Source organism: Synchiropus splendidus, chromosome 17 (assembly GCF_027744825.2).
Source record: "Synchiropus splendidus isolate RoL2022-P1 chromosome 17, RoL_Sspl_1.0, whole genome shotgun sequence".
In the NCBI taxonomy this organism is placed as follows: Eukaryota; Metazoa; Chordata; class Actinopteri; order Syngnathiformes; family Callionymidae; genus Synchiropus; species Synchiropus splendidus.
In genome coordinates, this window is record NC_071350.1 from 18,364,539 (window position 1) to 18,380,683 (window position 16,145).

At 45.5% G+C, this 16,145-nt stretch overlaps 2 protein-coding genes across 3 annotated transcripts; one reads left to right on the forward strand and one right to left on the reverse strand.

The window, feature by feature from the left end:
• The first annotated feature begins 5,780 nt into the window (after positions 1–5,780).
• On the forward strand, positions 5,781–11,668 carry LOC128748935 (myelin proteolipid protein-like). Of its 2 annotated transcripts, none has more exons than XM_053848033.1 (7): positions 5,781–5,945; positions 7,777–7,963; positions 8,045–8,201; positions 9,554–9,731; positions 9,974–10,047; positions 10,162–10,227; positions 10,952–11,668. In XM_053848033.1, the coding sequence occupies exons 1-7, from the start codon at positions 5,942–5,944 to the stop codon at positions 11,021–11,023; spliced, it is 738 nt and encodes a 245-aa protein (XP_053704008.1). In that variant the 5' UTR covers positions 5,781–5,941; the 3' UTR covers positions 11,024–11,668. The 2 variants fall into 2 exon arrangements, with proteins under 2 accessions (XP_053704008.1, XP_053704007.1); XM_053848032.1 differs by lacking the exon at positions 5,781–5,945 and adding an exon at positions 6,037–7,483.
• A 2,429-nt stretch (positions 11,669–14,097) lies between these two features.
• LOC128748101 (zinc finger protein 185-like) lies at positions 14,098–15,596 on the reverse strand. Its single transcript, XM_053846496.1, has 3 exons — positions 14,941–15,596; positions 14,270–14,372; positions 14,098–14,202 (listed from the first exon to the last, which is right to left on the reverse strand). The coding sequence occupies exons 1-3, from the start codon at positions 15,594–15,596 to the stop codon at positions 14,098–14,100; spliced, it is 864 nt and encodes a 287-aa protein (XP_053702471.1).
• Positions 15,597–16,145: the final 549 nt, after the last annotated feature.

Consider the following 16,145-nt stretch of genomic DNA (forward strand, 5'->3'; position numbering starts at 1 on the left):
CGCTCACTGGGAACCGCACTAGCAACTCCAAATCTAGACTGGCTAGACACGACTTCTTTCATTCTCTGGTGTTAACCCTGTTTTGTTAGAACAAATGTAAAGCTCACGACTACGGTCGAGATTTAAAATGGGGCCTTGGTATCATGCTGCACTTCCAGCAGGTCCCCAGACCCTGACTCACTCCACGGTACGTCACCGCAGTGTTTTTAGTAAATCAGGCCCAAGGTGTGCGACGGAAATGTAAATTAGGCACTGTTTAAAGCTGACCCTTCCGTTTTGCATTTGTAGTGTTGTGTAATTTACCGTAGTCTATTTAAGTAACCTTGCTATGTTTTCGCTTTGTGTGTCCCTTTTGTTGCTTCATTAGGTTGTAAGAATATTTAAACTTCCTCTTCTCTATGAAACTCTTATGCTTAAGATGTGTTTTCCTCTGAACTAACTCATGGTTCTTTTGGCTCGGCTTGTTTGTACAGAACTTTTCATTTGTTATTTAGTTTGAGGATACTTTACGCTCAGAGAGACAAATGTAATTACATTGTAATTGTATGTATACCAACTCAGTTATTCGCATAACGAAGAATAGCGTCATCGATTTGACAAACTACTGCAAGTTATTTGGACCTTACACGCGACAGGATATATCCAGGGGTCGCTCGCTGGTGATCAGACACCATGGATGTCGAGATTTTAGTTTCTTCAGATCAATCCAAATGTTGTTTAACCTCAATAAGACCACTATTAAAAGAGTTTTGGAACTAAAATATGTTTTTTTTTTTTTTGTTGACATTTGAGAATGATTCAGGAGACTTGGCGGAAATTGAAAATCCTGCTTCAAGAAATGTTGAGAGTAGGTTCAAGTTCTCAGCCTCCTTTTGCCTCTCGATAAATCTTGGATGGGGAAACCGTCATTTATTTTTGTTGTGAAGGAGCTTGAAATATTCACGATTCTGGTCTACTGAGAAGCCTCAGATTTGGAGAGTGGAATCTCACCAGCTGCAACACTAAATAAAGCAAAAATCTAACATAAACATGAAGTGCAAAATTCAGGTATTTTGAAGTCCAGAGCACTGCTCCACTTAGAAACCAGGAAGTGGTCCAGGAATCTGCTTTCTGAGTGAGTCGCTCTGGGCATATACAAGAGGGAGGAGGCTCCATGAAGAGATGATGTCTCTCGGCTGACCTGGGAATGCCTTGGTATTCTGCCCAGAAGAGCTGGGGAGCGAGCGAGGGCTTGGCTTCCACTGCTCCCGACAACCAAACTTCAGATGAGCAGAAGGTGGATGGTATTTAAGGCTGACCGCTGAGCTGATGACATAATCTCTAAAAAAAAAGAACATGTATGATGGTGCTACGGCCATGTACCGAACGTTCCTCAGCTGAGAGAAGTCCCTCAAATCCCAGTGACAAAGATCGATGAACTTCCATGTGAGACGCAGTGGTGTCATGAGGGTGAAAGTGTGGATGACAGACAGGATCTGAGCTCTCTCGCGATGGAAGGGGACACTGTGTGAGACACTCAACTAACCCCAAACTGAGGTACCTGGAGGAAACCCACGCGGGCACGGACAGACCCAACAGACGCACACAAAATAGACGACCAACTACTAAATCTAATCTTCAAGAAGCAGATATTATTAACTCCTCCCAACACAAAGGCGTCGACCATCGAAGCTCTGCTGCTGAGGGTATTTTTAGTCGCTCAAACCAGCGGCTGCAGCAGCCAGCAGTCTCAGATTATCATCACAGACTATCAAACAAATGGATGCTCAGCAGGAAAGGACCTCGATTCACCTCCCAGTTCACTGTGCGATAAAACAAATATGGCTTCAGGAGGTCAAACGCCACTGAACCCACTTATGACTTATGTTTCTCCTCCAAGAGCGTGTTTTTTTTTCGTCAGAGATAAGATAACAGAGATTAGCATAAGTGCTGGAGCAAATATTCCCTCTGCTCCTGAGTAAACAGGCACATTACCACATCCAGTTCATAAATACTGGAGAGGACGTACAGCGCACAATTATGCAAATCATATGCAAATAGATTGTGTCATGACAAATATGGGCCCGAATCAGAGCGGTCCCACTTGATAAAGCAACACCTTCTGATCCCACTTACAAAAGCATAGACACGTAGTGTGACGGCGACCTGGAAGCTCCAAGAACAGTGTGAGTCTTTAAATCGGACGACGGCGCGTAAGCAAATAATTCACTCGCCGGAGCGTTTCATGAGCGTCTGGTGGAATCCGCTTGATTATTGATGAATGAATCACTCTCAGGGGGCGGCGTGGATTTGGGCTGCCGACATTAATGTTTATTTGCCCGAACGCTCTGGGTTTATTAATGAGCAATTTTCCGGATCATCCTCTCTTGCCATTGCCTTAGAAGGGCATTGTTGCTCCCCGCCCGTCCTGCTCCAGCTCCCATTAATCCTCTCCACAGGCTCATTTCACAAGCTGTTATTTCATAGGACGCCATCTCTGCAGTTGGGGGCTGTTTTGAAGGACTGCCTTTATGAGGCTTAAGTGACAGATTTGATGCCTCTGACAGATGACTATTCGTCTTAATTGATAAGAATGAATGTTGTGATATCAGAGAAGATCCTTCTCATGGAGGGTTTAAAGCCAGTCTGACATCATGCCGGGGGTGGGCCACTAATGACTCATGAAAACCCACAAGAAAAGCAGCTCCATATTCATTCGATAATTTTCCACTGCTTATATCCGTTAGCGCGCACACACTCACGCCAGGGGACGACTCACGGTCATCAATCATTCCCTGGATGGTGTTAGATGGTGGCAGAACCCTGGTGTGCACAGAGGATACACACACTGCACCGAGGAAGGACCCAAAGCCAGACTGGATGATAAATTCTGTTTTGACATGGTGCTCATGGCGGCCTGGCGGGGCTATCAAAAGGCACCATGTGGCCTCTGGGCTGCAGAGCATCCATACGTTTGTTGCAAGAATCCACTGAAAACAAAGATTAGACATTATTCACAGGCGTATCTTGAGGGGAGAATATTTTCACTTATTTCTGAGCCCAAAAAAAAATCATTTCTGAAGGTGTTTTTACACCAAACGCGATCTAAAAGCGAGTGACGTCCCTGTAGCGGTGACTTTATTTTAACACAGTGCAGTGAACATGTTTGGGCCGCCAAGGTCGCAACTTAAATGCGCTCAAATGACATGTTGATGATGAAAATGATGATCAATGAGCTGGACACCAGCGTCAGGTCAAAACAACCAGAGCCCAAATTTCACATTGACAAGTGCAGAGAGAGAGCAATTCGTCAACAAAAAGAAATGAAATGGAAGAGGAAGTGATTATCAGCATTCATAACTCACAGAGTTAATCGCGCCTCTGAATGATCTTCTTTTAAATACATCTCCACTGCAGCTGAAGGGCAAAAGTTTTGCCTCTCCAACTCTCCATGAACTTACTGGCTGTGCCATGTTTTTAATGCGAGCTGAGAGAAGTCGCTTTGATGACTGCAAACCAATGACAAGTGAGGTGCGTGTGGCACGACACGTGTGGGCCACAATAGTGGAAGCTTCTCAAGGAGCAGCCAAGACACCACAGGTCTTCCACGACCACGACGCTAATCCTGTTCTGCTACCTTTCAATGAACTCTCCCAGCATCATTTGTCGTCACATTTGTGGCGTCACTGTAAAACCATGATGGTTTGGTCATGGTCACATCTTCCACACCACCGAAACGTAACCACGTTTCACTTGAGAGTGTAAAAACGCTGAGCTATATTTAGCCATCAATTTTGGGGTAAAATCTTCAAAACAAAACAGAAGTCCGGGGCTCAAACGGTGTCCTCTCCTCCTGCACACTGGCTCCTTTGTACTGGACACAGCTTTGACATCAACATGAGGGAGGGGGGGGAGAGGACAGCAGCTGGACCCCACTGTCAATGTCACCCTTGTTGGTCAACTTCATCAATGTCGGCTGCAGTGTTGGGATTTATTTCCCTCTTTTATAGGTGGATATCTATTTGTTTATTTACACTATTTTCCTCTCAAACGTCTTGGCGGTAACTAGAAAAGGTTCCTTATGTACATGCATATTAATGAAAAGGTGATTGTGACATGGATCATTCGATTCTAGAGTCAAACAAGGCATAGTTTTACAAGGTTGGCGCTCAATAGACATCTGCATGGAATTTGAGGGAAAAGATCCGGCTTCCTCAGCGTACAGGAACAGGAGACTTTTCCGATACCCACGCTGAGATTGTTCCCGTCAGCCAAGTTCTTAGATCAAGGGACAATAAAAAAAAGGGGCTTTTTTAGAGAGAATACGCAGGGGAGTCTGTGGAACTTTCATCTCGAAGGAAGGGGCGCCTAATTAAGGAGATCACATGGTGCGTTGATGGATTCTGTGAGGGCATCCTAAGACGAATCTGTAGAGACTGAGAACATAGAGAGGCGTGTTCCAGTGGCGGCGGCTGTTTTGAGAAAAGTCGCCATTAAAGTACATGCATTTATTAAAGTGGCAGCGGTGTGGTGTTGTTAGCAGTTGCATCAGCGACGACAGTTTAGCAGCAGCGCAAACACCACATCCTAACCACAAAAGAATCATTTGTGCCCTGGAATATTACGTCACCGCAGCTAGGATTTGCCAGTTTGAAGCACTACCATCACTCGTCAGAGGTCCCAAAACGCACTGGACAATTCAAGATCAAGTCTCCACCATTCTTCATCCAATACCCCCAAAGAGAAAGGCACTCAAGGGAGCGCATGCCTTTCCACCCAACGTTATTGCCCAACCATTTGCAATGAGTTCAATCGGACGGCAGGTGGCAGCAGCATCACAGAGCCCCTAAAGGATACATATGGGTCATGCAGCAGCGAGGCAGTACAAACTGGTGAACTGGGCTCATTCTCGCACATCTGATCCTGTAATGGTCAAGTCGCCAGTCTCAGTCCCAGTCCAGGAACTGAACTTTGGCCATGAGCTTGCACCCAAGGCGCTGTTTGGTCCACAGCAACTTTAGCTCTGCCACATTCGCTGATTTTTACCAAAAACGGTGACGTATAACAATTGGATTCAATGGATCCAAGGGAACCCGCAGTACACCAGGAAAATCGAATCACTACCACGTTTCAAACCAACCCAGAAAATTTGACCAAATACTGAAACTGGCAACTTTTGTGTGGGAAATTTTGGCACCAGCTACACCACGTAAATGTGGCCTTAGGTCGGACGGGTGAGCGTAGATCCTCCCATGCAAATCCTCTGCAGCTCAGAGACTAGCTGAACTCAATTCTCAATAAATTTATCGCACACTCCGACTAAGTGACAGCAAGTCTTTCACAAGTCTTTCATGTCAAAACATTGGGAGCCATGTTTGCAGAGACAGGAACTATCACGCCATGAAGAAAAGCAGTCCAAGACGAAGGCGCGAGGCGTCCCAAAGACACACTTCACACTCCTCGGCAGAAGTGCTGGGCTGGTAACCCATTAACAACTGAGCTTCAAGTACAGCTCTAAAGAGATGATAATTTCATTAGAGGTCTGTTTGCTAACAGACCTGTTTAGCATAATGTGCAGGAGGTCTAACAAGCAAATTTGTGCTCGGCACATTTAACAAGGCCCTGACATCCTGTTACATAACTACTGACATTAGACTGCAGAACAGCACCAACCGTTATTCTCATGGCATATTTTGGATGGAGTGGATATTGGAATCTGCGACCTGAGTCTGCCCCGCTGCCCCGGCTGACCCTTTGGCTCAATAAATAATGACTGGCAGCTGAAATGGGACTTTGTGACTTTAAGATGTGACTTGGGGAGATGCGGTCAATCTATTGTTGATGAGACAAAAGCGCCAGTCAGATTCATATAAGAGTGGCGGGGAATAACTTCTCATATCCTCATATCAGAGCCTCAAAGCCGTCCGCCCAAACTCCAATAACCCCGCACTACTTTCTGGACATGGGTGAGTGCACGCAATGTTTAATAACTCTTATCTATTATTAATGTGCATTTTAAATTGTGGATTTGAATGACATGTCTTTTATTAAGTCGATGGACGACAACCTCATTTTGTCCATGCCCCGCTCTGAGCTCTTCTCCTCATGCATTGTAAAATCATTTACTGGCTTTTTGTTTTTTATTTTATTTTCTCGCAGGTTCACTTATAGCAGAAATTCCCATTCAAAATAACTCCTGGAATTATGGATTATATTGTTGTTGTTGTTGTTGATGCGGATTGTTGCCAAACTAACCCGGAGTGTGGGAAGACCCCCTAAAGTCTCCTTTGCACAGAAGGGTACTTGTTTTCCGTGTCTTTAATGGGATCATGAATTGAGTATTCCTCCGGTGAAGGCACAGTAAGCCTCCCCCGTTCTGGACCTGTGCAGTCCCTCTAGTTAGCTGCACAGCAAACCCAACGGTGGGAACGGATAATAATTAGCCAATTAGGCTTCATTTAAGCTCCGAGAGACATTTCACCCTGCTCCTAATAAGCCTTTCGGGTTTAAGAGTGAGTCAAGGAAGACGTTATTTTACAAGTCAAACGAGGTTTAAGAGAGCTAGACTTTATCAGAGACCTCTCTGAGTTTCTTATTGTAAAGAAGGCAAAAACTGAAATACATTTCAAATAGGTTCCTCTGAGAAGCTGCGTCAGTGGTCCCCGCAGAGTTTTATAGAGACACTTTTGGACTTAATAGCCTCTTCACGAGACTCGTCGGCAACTTGAAACAAGAAGGAGCTGCTCAAATAAACTAAGGTTTCAGTGGAGATAGTGAGGATGAAAACAAAAATCAAGTCAAGCACGGGCAGAGAGCTGCTGATGCCGAAGCTATTTTATATTCAGAATTCAGACAAAACTAGTCAGAACGAGCTGGACCCTCACTGGGTGAGTAAGGGCAACCCAACCCGCTCTTCACAAGTCTCCAAAATATCTGTCTGTTCCGTTGTCGTCACGACATTCAAATGGCCACTTCAGTTCAATATGTTGACACAAAGTGCCGGAGCCCTTGGACCCAGACCCTGCAGTCATTCACCCTCAGTGCCATGGTACAAGCCTCGTCCAGCTGTGAATGGAGGGTGGTCTGACGGTGACGTTGCCCATCTCTTGGACCACTCGCTAAGTCTCACTTCTGTGTGTGTGTGTGTGTATTGTAGCCCTGTTGTTTCTTGCCGAAACATCGCCATCCTTTGTTCCTCGCAGGAACAATGGATATTGTACAGTGATCCACAAAGACGAGCTCTCTTCGAGGCTCTTGCATTTCAGTGCTGTCTCTCGATTGCCTGGTGACGCCTGTGACTGCGGCGGAGAGGGCTGGACCTGAAGCGAACTGAGAGCTCTTGGAACAAGCATATGAGCCATTACATATAGATGAAATCAGCGCTGATGTTTTTTTAGCGACAGCAGGGCAGCTCCGCACAGGAACCCTTCTTGTTGTTGTGGAGTACCTGATCAGAAGCTACAGATGTTCCCGGTCACGCAGCCTTGGCTTTGCAAGGCCCTAGGTGCTGTCATCTATGCCATTTCTGCACTTATTAACACTATGGATGTGGCCTACCTGTTTCAACGGCACCGGTTACTCTTGAGACGATGCGTGCGATCGCTCCTGGACACTTCCTTAGCTGCTTGAACTCTTGCTTCCTCTCATTTTTCAGTTGCTTTCTTGCCTGTTGCTGGGGTTTGTATTATGGATTGTGAGGGGACAAGGTGAAAGGGTTCCCGGCCGTTGCTCGGATGTGCTGTGTGCTGATGTGTGCGGTGTGTGCCGCCTGTGTGCTGATATATTATGCCCCCTCAGGTTGTTATGATTGCTGTATCCGGTGCCTCGGGGCAGTGCCCTACCCCTCTCTGGTGGCCACCTTGCTGTGCTATGCTGGCATGGCGTTATTTTGTGGCTGTGGGCACGAAGCCTTGGCCCAAACCGAAATCCTTGTCGAGACCTACTTTGCACGCAATGTTCAGGACTTTTCCGTCATGGCCTCCTTGTAAGTTCATTCTTCGTTCATTCATTTGTCTGTCCACACGTTTTGCTCGCACTGGACTAACTCTTTCATCAACTACTGCAGTATTAAGTACTTCCAGTACGCGATCTACGGCCTGGCATCGTTCTTCTTCCTCTACGGTATTCTGCTGCTGGCCGAAGGTTTTTATGCCACGAGTGCGGTCAAGCAGAAATTCGGCGAGTTCAGGAGCACCCAGTGTGGCCGCTGCCTGAGCCTTACGGTGAGACCGAATCGCTCTGTATGTGTTATGTTGTCACTGTAACATGACGTGGAGGTGCCCAGTACTTTAATCCAGAACTACTACTTTACTATCAGTCGTGGTTTTGCCACCGCCTCCGTAACGAATAGAAGGGACGGAGGCGAAGTGCTGTAGCTCTAGTGGAGCTCAGGAACACAGACGACATTCGGGTAGAGGTCGGCCATTATTAAAGAAATCCTAGCATAAATCTAAAATGATCTCCATAAATCAAATCACTTCATCTGCCAAGGTGGCGATTTAATATTGTCCAAGGTGCAGTGCAATGAGATAGAATTCAGCTTAGTCTGAGCATCGATGACAATGATTACAGCTCAGCATTTGTGGTACTAAACAGCAGTCATTGGTCAAAGGAGCTTAAACTAACAGCAGAATATCCCGAATATATCTGTTAACAACAAGACTTTCTGTGTTAGTAGTGCCATGGATACCAACACTCAAGTTCGTTTTCCATTACCTCTGACGCACGCTCAAGTAGCGTCAAGCATCACGCAAGATAGTAGTGGTGTCAAGCGACATCCAAAACATAACTTGTAACATGTAAGTCACTATTGCATCTGTCATGAGCATAAAGTAATGACCAGGTCACTACTGAGTTTTCTCCCTGGAGCTAGTCATCTGGGAGAGGCTCAGAGCAGAGCCACCGCTCCTCCACATGGAGAGAAGCCAACTGAAGTAGTGAGATATGGAGCTGGCTAGGAAGAGACCCACTGGAGAGATCTCTCGCAAGAGCTGGAGGAGGTCGCTGGAAAAAGGCAGGTCTGGGCCTCTTCAGTTCAGATGCTGCCCCCACCATCTCAGAAAAGCAGTGAAAAATGGATGGATGGATTGAGCACATTAGAAATCCAGCCTTGGTGAAGGAGCCCACAAAAACATGTGGCATCTATTGAACTAGTTTGCTTCGCTTTGTCCCATTAATATTGCATTTATTTTATAGTTTGATCTCACAACTTTCGCAGGATAATCACCCTGGCTGGTGAATGCTTTCTGGGGAGTTTCATCAACATAATCTTTATTTGGCTTCACTTTCAAATTCATATTCCGGAAGATACATTGGTATTTATCTGAGAATCAGGGGGATTCGTTTGTGTAATATTCCATTTATACGGAACATCCACAAATAGAAAAGCATCCATTAGGGATGTGGATCTATTACAGAGAGCCCGAGAAATAGGCTGCCTTCTAACTGCTGAATTAAATTTCCTGTTTGTTCTGGTCTCATATGCGCAGGCAGTGACACCGCATCCATCAGCGCGTGACCCCAGCCTCGCCAACATTGCTGTAACCCTGAATACTGTACGGCTTTATTCCAACAGTTCATCATCGTGACATATGTTCTGGCGTTCATCTGGCTGGCCGTCTTCGCCTTCAGCGCCATCCCCGTCTTCTTCCTGTTCAACATGGAGCAGACCTGCCATAACGTCAACATCCTGGCCGAGACGACCCCGAGCATTAATCAGCACGGCTGGATCTGCATGGACGCCCGGCAGTACGGTGCGTTGCCCGTCTTGACTGCACACTGACCTGACCAGAATGCTTATGTCTCCGCCATGAATGAGTCATGAGGAGCTGTGCGCCAAACCAACTGTTGAATTAGCTGGGAAACAATCAAGAGGGCTCCAGCCGTATCTCTATTTCCCCAAGTTGTTTACCTGGTGCGCTGCATGCAAGAGGAGTAGGGAGCCTCAGATTCAAACACGCAGTGACTCCTCACTAGTGTCCTCTCTTATTTAAAGGTCTACTTCCTTGGAATGCGACGCCAGGCAAATCTTGTGGAATGACCTTGGCGTCTATTTGCAAAACCAGTGAAGTAAGTCGGTGAATTCAATCCTCCGTTTTCATCACTGAACGTTGGCTGAACAGCGCCTGTGTTGCTGCCATGACCCATGTGCAGATAGTGATGTGTGAATGTCTGCTGTTTCAGTTCCACGTCACCTACGACCTGTACATAGCTGCGTTTGCTGGCGCTGGGATCACCCTGTTGGCTCTGGTGAGTTCACCATCAATCACAGCCCAGAATGGCTGATTCAGAAGACGGCTATCAAACTGGGTTCATTGCGTTTTATACAGAAACGCACACAACCTTAAATCAAAGTGAGGAGAGTCATGGTGTAACGCGGCTTTGTTTTGGTGCAAGTAACAAGTGAGTCACTAAGAAGACAAATATGGCTTCCCTTCTGTCTGTTTTAAAAAAAAGGAATCATATTTATATGTTTTTATGTGACTCACCTGCAGGAAACAGAATGGCCTGAGCAGCGGTCTGACGCCCACTGCTTTAAATAGAGGCGTCCAAATGAATCAGTTGGCCAAAGTGATTTGAAATTAGGAGCCTCAAATGAGTGAGCATTCCAGCGTTAAACATCGTTATCATTGGGCCTCTCGAACACCAAAAATAGGAGGCCTGTGTGCAGATGAATAACTTCATTTATGCCTGACTTTGAACGGCTCCAGAGCCATTAGCACCACCTCCAGGTCAGAGGTGAGGCTCTGGAGTGTTGGGTAATTCAGCCAGACAGGATATTTCCTCATCACTATTTTCTCAGAGAACCACTTAACCCTGGCAACGTTTAATAATAATATAAAATGTAGTCTCGATGAACTATCAGATGAGCCATAAATTCAAAGCCGATGAACCTGCCTGCTTGAGACACACACCTTTTCATGCACTGCTGCCTTTTCTCTACATGAAAATGATGTTTTAATTGTCTCTGCAGTTTGTGTATTTGGTGGCCACAACCTACAACTACGCAGTGTTGCGGTTCCTTGGCAGAAAAGGCATCCGCTAAATCTCCGGCGAACACCATCCCCTGCTAATGAAAGGAAGGATCTCCATTCATCCTCTGGGAAACAGCAGCATTCAAACACGGACGGCCTGCTTTTGTTTGTTAACCAACAGAGGCTTTTCATTTTTTTGTTTGAACAGCAGAGAGATGAAGATAATTCATCACCAGCAGCGCGCTCTGGTCTCATCCTCCACTCAGATGACTCTCCTGCTTTTGTTGTTCGCTTGCTTACTGCTGCTGTTGTCAGATTGTGATATACGGTGCTTCGTAAATAAATAAGAGCGACGACAGCTCCACGTCCAAGTGACAACAGCCAGCACACCCTTCTGTGTGTACTGATGCAGACACGGGGTCTATGATCTCATTATCACCACGCCGTCATTACTTCATGCTCTAAAACAAGTAAAGCTGCAGGTACGAGTCCTCCAGCAGCAGCGGTTTGGTTTATCCTGCCATCGCCCTCTTTTTATTCACCTATTAGTCGTGACACATTAATGTCACCGGCACATTCATTTCCCTTTATTAAAACATTCAGCTACGGGTGGATTTTAACTCCTAACAGACGAGGTATCACGTGTATTCAGATACAATGCACTGTGACTCTTTTAACTACTTGCTGCATGTTAAAATAAAATGCTTATTACAATATGTTTCTGACTTTTGTTGGGATAAATTGTCCTTTGCAGAGGGTGAGGAGGTGCCAGACATTCTAGTGAGTGGAAGATGTATTTCACACTGCGTCACAATGAACAGAGGGAACAGCAGACACCGTGGAGGCAGAGTAGTAGAGTCACACCTCACATCGGCTCACGTGGTAATTACTCGTTTATCAGGGTTCCAACCAGTCATTTGTTAAAAATCTGAATTATTTCACTGGTCTCTTTTATCTCTTAACTGCCGGGCACATTCTTGAGATAGTCTATTTTCATTTTTCTTTTATGTGTCTCGGGTTTTTGTTTAAGCTGGCAGTCCTTGAACAGGCTACACATGTTACTCACCTTTCAGCACTACATTCTCAAGCATCCGTCTTGGTGAAAAACGTTGCGGGCTCAGTTCCACATTCCTTTGGTTTCATCCACCTTTAGAAAAAACACAGTGGCAATTTGTTTAGAAATTTGGAGCAGTTTCTGGATGACCTTCACCTTCTTCTGCCGCTTATCCGGGGTCGGGTTGCGGAGGCAGCATTCGGAGCAGGGAAGCCCAAACTTCCCGATCCGCACAAACCTCCTCCAGCTCCTCCCAGGGGATCCCGAGGCGTTCCCAGGCCAGAGTGGAGACATCATCTCTCCAGCGAGTCCCGGGTCTTCCCCGGGGTCTCCTCCCGGTAGGACATGCCCGGAACACCTCCCCAGGGAGGCGTCCAGGGGGCATCCGGATCAGATGCCCGAGCCACCTCAGCTGGTTCCTCTCCATGTGGAGGAGCACTCCACCCCGAGCTCCTCCCAGATGACCGAACTCCTCACCCTATCTCTAAGGGTGCGCCCAGCCACCCTGCGGAGGAACCTCATCTCAGCCGCTTGTATCCGCCATCTCATCCTTTCAGTCATGACCCAAAGCTCGTGACCATAGGTGAGGGTGGGAACGTAGATCGATCAGTAAATCGACAGCTTCGTCTTGTGACTCAGCTCCCTCTTCACCACGTATCTACACCATGTATGTCGGGGTCTTGTTCTCGAGTGAGGGAAAAGGGGAGCGTGAGTTTCTGGATGAGTTGAATGGAATAACAATTTTGTGTAGAGGTCGAGTAACCACAAACAATAACAGCGTAAGACTCAATACTCAATATCAAAATCTGAAACAATGAGCTTGTGTTGACCTCTAGCGTCATCACCGTCCACAGAACAGTAGACCACGTTGACACCGTCGACACAGTCCAGACTGCTCTTCTGGAGGAGGCTCATGAACCCTGTAGTTTCCAGCACACTCCTCTGTGGAGTGGCACAAAGAAGGATTCGGTCATGGAGACATGCAAACTTGAGAACATCATGAGCAACCCCTCACTCACTCACTTGTCTTTGGATTTTTTTTACATAGCCAGTTGATATATGAAACACACGTTCACCAAAAGTCCCCAAAATGACTACCGGACATTATCCAGCTGTTGTTATCAAATAACAACAAGCTTCATTTGGCAGCTGCTAACTTCACTAGCGTTGGTGTTTTGTTCACTGAAAGTTTTATTTTCACAGCATTTAAGTGAAATACTTGGGTACTAAAGGGTGTTTTCCGCACATTCTCAAAGAGAATATATATTTTCTTTACCTACCGATAAGCTTTGTTCGTCCGCCAACAAGGTCAAAGATGAAGCCCATCTTAGCTACTGAGTCGCCATGACAACAGAGGAAGGAAACAACTGAACTTTTATAATGTGGCGTTGTTTGGATTTAGTATTTAAATTTAATTTATCTATTTATTTTGCACTGGTTTCTGAAAGAAAACTCACTTGTTGCCGAGGTCGAGAAACGCCATTGCGTGGAGAAGTTCAGATTGCGTTCATTGTTTGTTGTAAAGTTTATTCATCGCCCCCAGTTAAAAAGGGATTTATGTCTATAGTACCTTATTGGTCATTTTAGTGTGAGTGCTGTTAATATCATTGGTGCCCAGTTGGTATTCAGACGGTTATTTACGACATCTTACATCGTACGATTTCATAAGTGTTAAAATCCGATGTTTCCTGAATGCAACACCAACTCAACTCATGATTGTACGCTACCATAATATATATATATTAAATCATTTAAATCTAAATTAACTATTATATTGTGCAACAGATGATGAAGAAAAATCAAGCATGAAATGTACGAAACAAATGTTTATTGAGAGCAATTCATTTATATGGCTGATAATGCACCTGTAGGCAGAAAATATCTTAAAAATCAACTTTTATCTCATTTTTTTAAACTTTGGGACTAAAAAGGATTCATGCTTAAAGGCTATACAGCAACAGCTCTTATTGTAAATGACTTACAATAAAATAAACACCACATATTCTCCAGACAAACATATTCACACTGACAGATGAATATCTTCACACCAAACATTTTTAAGCCTGTTTTTACATTCGAACTGGCAAAGGTTCAGGTCGTAATAGGATTTGCAGAGCAGATCTCACACTGGATTTGCTGCTTACGCAGGAACATTGGAGAAGTGAGGTTCCCCAGCACACAGGCGCAGACAGCACACTGCAAAGACACAGCAACACGATGACAAACATGTTCCTGTCGATCTCCAGGACGTTTCTGGACCCACCTTCAGACACTCGGGGTGACAGCTAATTGCAGGTTCATTGAGGATTATCCTGATGTTTCCATCAATGACTTGCTCACAGAAGGAACACACTGCGACAACATTGCTGGGATGGAGAGAATGCTATTTTAAGGGTCTGGACAATCAATGGTGCGGCTTCATTTACATTGAGCAGCTCATTTACATGCCATTAATATTCCTGTGTTGTCTGTTAAGTGAAGCATACCTGGTCGGATCCAGTGCTTGTGCAGACGGGGGCTCCTCAGGCTCCACCGCTCTTTCACTACTGCCAATAAAGGAAAGAAAATAGATTGGAAAAACAAGTGACTTTGTTTTCTTCAGCAGGTACTTCAGCGCTGTCCATCTTCGCCTGTCCCTGCTGCGCACTGACCACCATCACGTCCTCCCACACACTCCATAAACACCCCATTTGGCCTCATCAGTATTTTTCATCCTCTGCACTTCACGTCAAAACCAACGCAGTCTCTCTGCTTCACTTCACCTGCACCGCGTCTCTTCAGTATTCATGTTCTATTCATCTTTGTCACTTGGATGACACATCACTTTCTGTCATCTCTACATATATCTCACTGACTTGACTCACCTTGAATAATATTTTAAACATACTCTCTTATCCTCCGTCACCACAAACCAAAACATTTTTGTTTACTCACGTGTCCTTGTCATCAGATATTCTGTTTGGTTCCGTCTCCACCGTTTGAGTCTCTGGAGAAGCTTCGTTTGGTGTCTCCACATCCAAGGCCTCCGTCACTTCTATGGGTCTCGCGGTAAAAACGTCTTTAGTCGTTTCATCCGATGAGATTCCACAATCGAGTGCATCCATGATGTCCAGCTCCTGTATAGGTGTCTGCCCACTTTCAACAACGGTGTCAGACGACTGGACGCCGCTGTCACATTTCACCTCATGGCTACTGCTCTGAAGAAGGTCAGATGGAGCTGCTGACTCAACATTACACGTGACTTCTTTGGTCTCTTCTTCTTGTGCATTGTTAACTTCAGCCGGGTCGATGGACGTGGCGTTTGCTTGTCCCTCCGCCTCCACAACAATCAGTGTCTCGCTACTTTGGGCAACAACCTCAGGAACACCTTCTTCAGCTCCTAGCGTTTCCTCATTTTGCTTTTCCTCCGACATCTCACTGGGTTCCTCAAGCTTTTCTTCTGGGCTGCAGCTCATTTCTGAAGACTCAGCCACAAGCTTGCTTTCACTGCATTGGTTCGTGGATGCTGTTGAAGTTTCTTCTCCAATTGCAACTGTGGTGTTTGTTGCTTGTTGCTCATCTGGTCCCAGCTTTTCAGGGGTTGCAACCATCTTTGGCTCTGCTTCCTCAGTAGAAGCCTGGGCCCTAAATGTGAAGACAAATAGAAGAATTACAAAAGTCCAACTACATTCATATGTAGGTGAGTCGTGAGTGAGGTTTTGAAGAGTCACAGATGAAGATACTGGGGCCAAAGTGTCATTGGGAGGGACTGTCGGAGTACTACAGTATTTAAAAGACTATGTGAAAGTAGAGTCCCTTCGCCCCATTCACAGGAGCTGGACAGGTTACAGGCCACACCCATGTAGGCACATGGAAAACATAAGAACGTTCATTTAGAAAGAAAAAAAAATCGAGCAATAATGCCTGAATAATATACATTCGATAAAGAAAGTATTTGAATATTAACTGGTATATGAAAAGGCCGCGTGCTTTGATTGATGAAGTGACGCTGACAAACAAACCCTAAAATGTCAACACCACTTTTATTAAAGGTGTAAATATCAGCAGTCACTGTGAAATGACGGGGAAAGGCTTTGTGAGCGTAAGACGTCAATCTTTTGTCTTCTCACACTGCATTTGATGAGCGCTTCACTGTTAGT

What these genes read in the sequence shown, in the direction of transcription:
- LOC128748935 (XM_053848032.1), top strand. Translation starts at nt 7,444, where the DNA reads ATGTTCCCGGTCACGCAGCCTTGGCTTTGCAAGGCCCTAG. An exon ending in TTTTCCGTCATGGCCTCCTT is followed by an intron (nt 7,964 to 8,044) that starts GTAAGTTCATTC and finishes CAACTACTGCAG; the next exon opens with TATTAAGTACTTCCAGTACG. An exon ending in GCCGCTGCCTGAGCCTTACG is followed by an intron (nt 8,202 to 9,553) that starts GTGAGACCGAAT and finishes TTATTCCAACAG; the next exon opens with TTCATCATCGTGACATATGT.
- LOC128748101 (XM_053846496.1), bottom strand. Translation starts at nt 15,596, where the DNA reads ATGGTTGCAACCCCTGAAAAGCTGGGACCAGATGAGCAACAAGCAACA. An exon ending in ATATCTGATGACAAGGACAC is followed by an intron (nt 14,373 to 14,940) that starts GTGAGTAAACAA and finishes TCTCCATCCCAG; the next exon opens with CAATGTTGTCGCAGTGTGTT. An exon ending in GTCACCCCGAGTGTCTGAAG is followed by an intron (nt 14,203 to 14,269) that starts GTGGGTCCAGAA and finishes GTGTCTTTGCAG; the next exon opens with TGTGCTGTCTGCGCCTGTGT.